The 8,806-nt window shown below is 38.2% G+C and overlaps 3 protein-coding genes across 3 annotated transcripts; 1 reads left to right on the top strand and 2 right to left on the bottom strand.

Moving 5' to 3' along the window:
• Positions 1 to 3,812: 3,812 nt before the first annotated feature.
• Positions 3,813 to 4,811, bottom strand: LOC112175880 (disease resistance protein RUN1-like). Its single transcript, XM_024313625.2, has one exon. It carries the CDS (start codon positions 4,809 to 4,811, stop codon positions 3,813 to 3,815), a length of 999 nt encoding a protein of 332 aa, XP_024169393.2.
• A 1,366-nt stretch (positions 4,812 to 6,177) lies between these two features.
• LOC112178285 (zinc finger MYM-type protein 1-like) lies at positions 6,178 to 7,461 on the top strand. Its single transcript, XM_024316448.1, has one exon. It carries the CDS (start codon positions 6,178 to 6,180, stop codon positions 7,459 to 7,461), a length of 1,284 nt encoding a protein of 427 aa, XP_024172216.1.
• A 95-nt stretch (positions 7,462 to 7,556) lies between these two features.
• LOC112178284 (toll/interleukin-1 receptor-like protein) lies at positions 7,557 to 7,868 on the bottom strand. The gene has a single exon (XM_024316447.1). The coding sequence runs from the start codon at positions 7,866 to 7,868 to the stop codon at positions 7,557 to 7,559; it is 312 nt and encodes a 103-aa protein (XP_024172215.1).
• Between the last annotated feature and the right edge of the window lie 938 nt (positions 7,869 to 8,806).

Genomic DNA, 8,806 nt, shown 5'->3' with positions numbered 1-8,806 from the left:
CAACAGGCTCAACCAGCTCAGTTTCAAACCAATGGAGGCAATGGCATGTTGGCTGGTAATGCAATGAATGCAATGATGGCAGCAGCTACTCAAGCACCTCAGTACTGGTTAGCTGATACAGGTGCTACTAACCACATGACCAATGAAGTCCAACTGCTCAACAACATTGCTCCATACCCACATGCTGACACTGTTCAATTTGGTAATGGTAAACAAATGAATATTTCTCATATTGGTAATGCTATGCTGGGATTTTTAAAGTTGCAAAATGTGTTACTCATACCTGAGCTAGCTGCTCATCTTTTGTCAATTTATCAATTATGTAAAGACAATAATTGCTCAGTCTGGTTTGATGAATTCATGTGTGTGATTCAGGACAAGGTGCTGGGCAGGATACTGTACAAAGGACTGAGTAAGCAAGGGTTGTATCCCATTCCTTTTGACCTGCCATCACTCAAAACTTCTACTGTTCCTGGTAATGATTCAGCCACTACTACTATTTCTGGTAATGCTTCAGCTACTGCTTTTCTGGGAAAGTGTATCAAACAGTCCATTTGGCATCAAAGGTTTGGGCATCCAGCTGCTGATATAGTAAATAAAATGTTAAATAAGTGTAATATTTCCTTCAAAACTGAGTCAGGAACCTCAATGTGTGAAGGGTGTCTTTTAGGCAAGTTTAAGAAATTACCTTTTTCAGAGTCACAAAGCAGAAGTGTAGCTCCTTTTGAACTTGTTCATTCAGATGTATGGGGGCCTTCTCCTTGTTTGTCAATTGATGGATATAGGTATTTTGTACTCTTCATTGATGATTGTACAAGGTATACTTGGATGTTTCCAATGAAGCAAAAGAATGAAGTGTTTTCTTACTTTCAATCCTTCTATGCCTTTGTGGATACTCAATTCTCTCTGCATATTAAAACATTTAGTTCAGATGGTGGAGGTGGGTATGTTAACAATGCCTTCAAAAAGTTTCTCAATCAAAAAGGAATAAATCATCAGCTCTCATGTCCTTATACCCCTGAACAAAATGGGATCTCAGAAAGAAAGAATAGACATTTGAGAGAAACTGCTGTCACTTTATTACAGACTGCATCACTTCCAAATCAATTTTGGTACCATGCCTGTGCTCTAAGTGCATACCTCATCAATCGGATGCCAACACCAGTGCTTCACATGCAATCTCCCTTTGAGAAATTATATAAATCTCAGCCCTCTCTTGACATACTCAGAGTATTTGGATGTGCATGTTATCCCCTACTTACTGCCAGATCAGATAAATTCCAACCAAAAACAGTCAAATGCATTTTTCTGGGTTTTGCATCAGGATACAAAGGGTACATTTGCTATAATATGCATACCAAAAAGTATATAATCTCTCGACATGTACTGTTTGATGAAGAGACTTTTCCATATGCTACAGTCTGTAGGCCTCTTCAGTCTACTCCCATGGTCACTCACTCATATTCAAGTACACCTACAACACCTTGCTTTACTCAAACTCAGTCTATCACACAGTATCAGATGCCTGCACCTGTCACACCTACATCAGTCAATCCAGGTCAGTCCTCTGTTCCTCAAACTCAGAATATTAATATTCTTAATTTACCAACTGAGTCACAGATCCAAGATCAACATCACCATCAACATCACAATGCCTCAACTGCTACTTCCACTAGTGATACACAGTCTCATTCACCTGCCACACATACATCAGCCAATTCAACTCAAGTTCCTGCCTTTAGTCCAACTTCCAATACATGTGTTCACTTTGATGAAGCTGATGGATCACTAGCTATTACTACTCAACCTGGTGCAGGCAGCATATCAGTTGTGTTAGAGCGTAGTCCCTCTAGGTCTCAATCTCAAGTTTCAGAGGCTAATGTTTTACATCCAGTAGCAAGCCTAACTAATCCTCTTCACAATGATCACCATATGCTCACAAGGGGGAAAAGAGCCATCTCCAAGAAAAAATGTTTTCTGTCTATCATGTCTTCTGATTCTACAGATTATGCAGATGCATCTCAGACTGAACCCATCAGCTATAAAGTAGCCCTGACCATACCCCAATGGAAGCAAGCCATGCAGGAAGAGTTTGATGCACTGCAACAACAACAAACTTGGACTCTTGTGCCCTTACCTCCTCATAAAAACTTAGTATCATGCAAATGGATTTTCAAACTAAAGAGAAATACTGATGGATCTATATCTAGGCACAAGGCCAGATTAGTTGCAAGGGGGTTTAGTCAAGAATATGGTGTCGACTATGAAGAAACTTTTTCTCCAGTGATTAGACATACAACTGTTAGGCTACTTCTCAATTTGGCTGCTCATCATGGTTGGAGGTTACATCAAATGGATGTTAAAAATGCATTTTTACATGGCCAACTTAATGAAGAAGTGTATATGTCTCAGCCTGGTGGTTTTGAAAGTTCTGAATTTCCTTCACATGTTTGCAAATTACAGAAATCACTCTATGGATTAAAGCAAGCACCAAGGGCATGGAATGAGAGGTTTACTGCTTTCTTGCCATCCATTGGATTCAAATCATCCCATGCTGATCCATCCTTGTTCATTAAAACATCACTTCTCTCAAAGGTTTATCTCTTACTTTATGTTGATGATATTATAATTACTGGAGACAATGAACAATTAATCTCAGAGGTCAAAGCAGCTCTACAACAAGAATTTGATATGAAAGACTTGGGGGATTTATACTTCTTTCTTGGTTTAGAAATTCAATATGTTGCGGAGGGTCTCTTTCTTTCTCAACATAAATATGCTAAAGACTTGTTGCACAAGGCAGGAATGGATGCATGTCATTCTCATCTTACACCCTGCCAATCTGGAGTCAAATTGCTCAAAGATGCTGGTACACCTTTATCTTCTAGTGATATTCCTCATTTCAGAAGTTTAGTTGGTTGCTTGCAATACTTGACCTTTACACGACCTGACATTGCATATAGTGTCAATACTGTGTGTCAATTCTTACACAATCCTACAGATGTTCATCTCAATGCTGCTAAACGTATACTTAGATATGTCAAAGGTACTATGAATCATGGCATTTTGTTCAGAAAACAATCATCGACTGTGCCTATGTGTCTACAAGCCTATTGTGATGCTGATTAGGCAGGGGATCCAAATGATAGAAAATCCACAACTGGATTTGTTATTCTCCTTAATAATTCTCCAGTTTCATGGTGCAGTAAGAAACAAACTGCTGTCTCCAGGTCTTCTACTGAGGCTAAGTATCGAAGCATGGCTGACACAACATCAGAATTACAATGGCTCAAACACTTACTTACTGATTTACAAATTCCTCTTTCTCAAGTACCTACATTGCATTGTGACAATATATCTGCCTTAGCACTAGCTTCTAATCCAGTACATCATTCCAAGATGAAACACGTTGAAGTTGATATTCACTTTACTAGAGATAAAGTCAAGGATGGTTCTATCACACTTCAGTTTGTCTCCACTCAAGAACAACCTGCAGATCTTTTCACTAAAGGCCTCTGCTCTCCTCAACATTCATACTTGTGCAGCAGCTTGATGGTTGTTTCACCACCCATCCAGCTGAAGGGGGGTGTTAGTGTAAATAAAGTAGCTTAGGCAGTAAGAACAGTTAGTTAGAATGGTTGTTAGCTATTTTCCAGATAAGTGACAAGTGTCACATTTCTGTATGTTAGATTAGCTATCTCTCTTACTATAAATACCTACACAGCTGTAATAAATTCATTACGTCCAAAAATCAATAACAGAAATCTGTTTGTTCTCTCTACTCTTCATTTTCTTCATGCTTGCTTTCAGTCTCAAAGCAAATCATGCATCATTAGCTTGTCTTTTTCATTAACAGTTACGAGGCAACGTTCAGAGAGGACACTGATTTCTATTTCTGGAGAAAAACCACAGCCCTTGAGTATTTTTATGACATGGTTTTTGTCCATTCCAATGAAGAAACAACATATGTGGAGGAATATGTGCCTCTGGCTCTCCTTAAGTGTGTCAAAGCTTATTCTGAGCTTTGACTGAATTGTGCCATCAGGAATTTTTTCCAATTTCTTCAGTGTGCTATTCCAATCTCCCATGCTCCTTCCAAAGAGGAAAGACCCTAAAATTTCAAGAGCCAGTGGTAAACCTCCACAGTAAGTAACCACTCTTCTTGAGAGTTCGATATAGTCTTCATTAGGAGAATAATTTTGAAAGGCATGCCAACTAAATAGCTCAAGAACTTCTTCTTCATTCATTTCTTGTGTCAGATGTATTTTATCCACTTTCACTAGTTGTAACAAATGTCGATCTCTTGTTGTTATAATAATTATACTTCCCAGACCAAAGGAATCACGGCTTATTGCCAATGCAGTCAATTGTTCCACACGATCGACATTGTCAACGATGACAAGTACCTTTTTGCTTCCAAGTCGTTCTTTGATCACATTGATGCCTTTGGAAACATCACCTACCTCTATCTTGGTTGGTTTTAAGACATCAGAAAGAAGTCTTTCTTGCAGTGCAATCTTACCACTTGAGTCCTTTGCTGTTTCCCTAAGATCTGCTAGGAAACTTCTACTGTCAAAGTCATGATAAAATTTGTTATAGATGGCTTTGGCAACTGTTGTTTTGCCGATTCCACCCATACCCCAAATTCCAACCATGCAAACAGCATTATCTAATCTAACACGTAAATATTCACCAATATCTTTAACACGAGAATCTATTCCAACTGGATAGACAGCTAAATTCAAGTATGGGGTGGTCAGCTGTCTGCATATATATCTCGTCAACAATGCTATTGATAAACTCTGCTTCATGCCTGTCAATTAGATTCAGAAGAAGTATAAAGAAATCACCACATTGACTAAAGTTTATAGGAGAAAAGAAGGACCAAACTGAAAAGATAGGAAGTAAAATATATATATATATATATATATATATATACATATATACTCTCCACCTAGCTATCTTATCTCTACCAATTAGATTCAGGAGCAGAACTAAGAACTAGAAAGAAATCACCACATTGACTAAAGTTTAAAGGAGAAAAGAAGGACCAAACTGAAACGATAGGAAGTAAAATATATATATATATATAAGGAAAAAAGAAGAGTATTACCTATCAGCAATATCCAGGGGGGACCCGTCATTCGGTCTGACGGGTCTGGCTTTTCGGCAGATACATGTAGGTATATATTATTATTCCTTAGTTTAATTATATATGTATGTGTTATATATGTATGTGTTTCAGCAACTGGACCCCCCCCCCAACTTGTACATAAATATATAATATATTAAGTTACTAACCCTCCCACTCTCCAAACCCACCCACGTGATTGTCATATTTAAACAAATAAAAACAATAATAATAATCTATAAAGAACTAATAAAATAAGAGAAGAAAGTCAATATATTAATAAACAAGTATTCATGTATGATTAGGATTCTAAAAAAATCCTTTTCTACTGTCATCGAAAAAAATCCCTCTGTCTACATTCTCTCTCTCTAATTAGCAGCAACCGAATTGTGAAAGGTGCGATACCCTTTTTCTTTTTTTTTCTTCTTTTTTTTTTTTGCGCAGTATTATATTTTTTTCCATTTTTTTTTATGCTTCTGTTCGATTGATTTTATTTGAATACCCATTGTTAATATGCAATTTTTTTTTTTGATTTGTAGATGAAAAAGTCATCCACACAGAAGACACTTGATAAATGGTTTACTAAAAGAAAAACACCCGAAAACGCCGAATCTAGTGCTACCTTACCACAGTCTGATGTTGAGACTCAAGAGGTTGAAAATCGTGCTAAATTTTCAAGAACTGAAATCAATGAAATTTAGATTGATTCACTAGAACGTGATCCGGGAAAACGTTCGCAAATTTGGGAATATCATCCTAATCTACAAGATGAAGTCCGACATGCTTATATTAAACTTGGTCCATACCAGCCTTTACTTTCATCATATCCACCAAAAGGAAAGCGCAACCGTAGCTTTTAATCTTCATGGTTTGCACTATTTTCTTCATGGTTAGAATATTCTCCGACTGAAGATAAAGCTTTTTGTCTACCGTGTTTTCTTTTTAATAAGCCCACGGGCCATTATGGCCACAAAGCTTTCACTATTCAGGGATTTCAAAGTTGGAAGAAGGTAAGAGATGGAAAGGGTTGTGCTTTTCTAAGTCATATGGGTAAAGATTCTGACTCTTTTCATAAGAATGCTGTAAGAGCCTGTGACGACTTGATGAAGCAACCCCAGCATATACAAAATGCTGTTGAAAATTATACTTCAAAACAAATTGCAGACAACCGTCTACGAGTCAAAACTTCAATTGAAGCAGTTCGATGGCTTGCATTTCAAGGTTGTGCTTTTAAAGGTCATGATGAAAGCGTTGATTCAATCAATCCTGGTAATTTTGTGAAACTCTTAGAATTGTTGGCTTCATATAATGAAAAAGTTGCTGAAGTTATATTACAGAATGCTCCAAGAAATGCTTCTTACACATTGCCAAAGATTCAAAAACAAATGTTACAAGCATTTTCAGTAAGAGTAAAAAAGGCCATTCGGGAAGAAATTGATAATTCAAAATTTTGCATAATTGTTGATGAAGCTCGTGATGAGTCAAAGAAAGAGCAAATGGCTATAGTATTGAGATTTGTTGACAAAGATGGTTTTATTCGGGAGCATTTTTTTGGACTTGTTCATGTGTCAGACACCAAGACATCAACATTGCAAAAGGCAATATATTCAGTCTTATCAAATCACAATTTAGATATCCAAAATATTCGAGGCCAAGGACACGATGGTGCAAGTAATATGCGAGGTGAGTGGAATGGGCTACAAGCTTTGATTTTGAAGGATTGTCCGTATGCATACTATGTTCATTGTTTAGCACATAGATTGCAATTGGCTTTAGTAGCAGCATCGAGAGAAGTTATTCCTATCCAAAAGTTTTTTACTAAATTGACTTTTATTGTCAATATTCTCGGTGCTTCATGCAAGCGTAATGATGAATTTCAAAGTGCTCAAGCAGAAGAGATTGCATATTTGACTTCAATTGATGAACTTGAGACCGGAAGAGGACTTAACCAAATTGGAACCTTGCAGCGTGCTGGAGATACTCGTTGGAGTTCGCACTTCAGATCTATTTCTAGTTTGAGACAAAGATTTAGCCCAACTTGTCAGGTTCTTTTGAACATAATTGAGGAAGGGAAGAGTCCTCAAGCAGGAGATGCAGATTCAGCTTATGAGTCAATGACATCGTATCAATTTGTCTTCAACTTACATCTCATGGAAGAAATTATGGAGAATACTAATGAACTTTGTCTAGCTTTGCAAAGTCAATCTCAAGACATTTTGAATGCCATGAGTCTAAGAGCAATATCCAAGCCAGCCAAATCCGCCACTCCTCTAAGAGCAGCTCTCCACCTAGCTATCTCATCTCTAGCTTCATGTTTCTCAAACGCATGAGCAAAGCTACCGGTCTGGTTTCTGACATGTGAAGGATCGACATGATAGAATATTGGGAAAACCCGTTGCCTTTGTGTTTTTCTACACTCCATGATCTACAGCAGCTCCTCGAGACACCAACTCGAATCCGCGTACTTTTCTGAGAAGACGATGAGTGAGATCCTACACCCTTGGATTATCTCCACCAAATCCTCCGCTATGTTTTCTCCCCTTCTTAGTCCCTCGGTATCCCTAAACGTCCTGACTCCGGCACGAACTAGTGCCGCGTAGAGGTGGTCGGTGAAGGTCCTCCGTGTGTCTTCACCTCTGAAGCTCAAGAACACGTCGTACGTGTAGTCAGGGAACTCTGGTGGCTGTGAGGATGGTGGCCCCGATGGAAGCGATGAGGATGATGACGATGCCTTCATTGGAGTAAGGGGCTATGGATGCAGTGGTTTAGATTTGAGAAATGACGATGGACAAATCGGTAAGAAGAGCAAGTGTTAGAATTTGTGGCTTTGATACCACTGTTGTAATTTGGTGCGGAAGCTTTAGAAGTAGTGGGCTAGGACAATGTGTTTAGGACTTTAGTTTTAGGAGCAAGAGTTTGGGAGAAAGAGTTTGGTTCTTTCTAAATAGACCCAGCAAATTTCTATGTAGACCCAGCAAACTTTTTATACCCAATAAAAAAATAAAATTTATAATTGTACGGAACTACTTTTCCAACAATGCCCTTAACCAAACTCGCACCCAACAAAACGTATACCCAGCAAATTTCACACCCAAAACTCATACCCAGCAAAACCCCGATTATCTCCGCGTCAATGAGAGTTGCTCCAAGATCGTTCCCAACTGAGGAATTCGTCCAGACTCGGCACCGATTGGACTCCAGAGCATCACTATAGACGACTGACTCGGCACCGAGTTGAGGGAAAAGAAGCGCAGTCTCAAACCTAACAATATCTCCATCTTAGACTTCGTGGGTCATCGTTATTTCCTTCGCTCTCACCCGCCGACTTTGAATGTATCCCGCACTTCTTGGTTTAAATTTCCTTGCACGAGTTCTTTCAGTAGTTTAATTTCTTAGTTTAGGGTCTGAATTTCTGGTTCACTTGTTGATATTTTCTTTTGATTCATGGGTATTGTTTTGTTTAACTTTTGTTTTGCTCAGAATTCAATTTGCTTATGAGAGAGTTGAGCTTATTTTATTTGTTTGGATGATTTAACTCATATTCTTGAATGTAGTTGATGACTTGAGTTTTTTATATTGATTACAATTGAGCCGTGACAATGTTTAGACTTGAGCCTTTTTAGCATTGCATTTGCACTTGAAAAAGTGATAAATTCTGATTGAGAACTTGAAAAT

The sequence above is a fragment of the Rosa chinensis genome, chromosome 7 (assembly GCF_002994745.2).
Source record: "Rosa chinensis cultivar Old Blush chromosome 7, RchiOBHm-V2, whole genome shotgun sequence".
Taxonomy (NCBI): Eukaryota; Viridiplantae; Streptophyta; class Magnoliopsida; order Rosales; family Rosaceae; genus Rosa; species Rosa chinensis.
The sequence above is the reverse complement of the archived record's forward strand: the minus strand, read 5'-3'. Positions and strand labels throughout refer to the sequence as shown.

What these genes read in the sequence shown, in the direction of transcription:
- LOC112175880 (XM_024313625.2), bottom strand. Translation starts at nt 4,811, where the DNA reads ATGAAGCAGAGTTTATCAATAGCATTGTTGACGAGATATATATGCAGA.
- LOC112178285 (XM_024316448.1), top strand. Translation starts at nt 6,178, where the DNA reads ATGGGTAAAGATTCTGACTCTTTTCATAAGAATGCTGTAAGAGCCTGT.
- LOC112178284 (XM_024316447.1), bottom strand. Translation starts at nt 7,868, where the DNA reads ATGAAGGCATCGTCATCATCCTCATCGCTTCCATCGGGGCCACCATCC.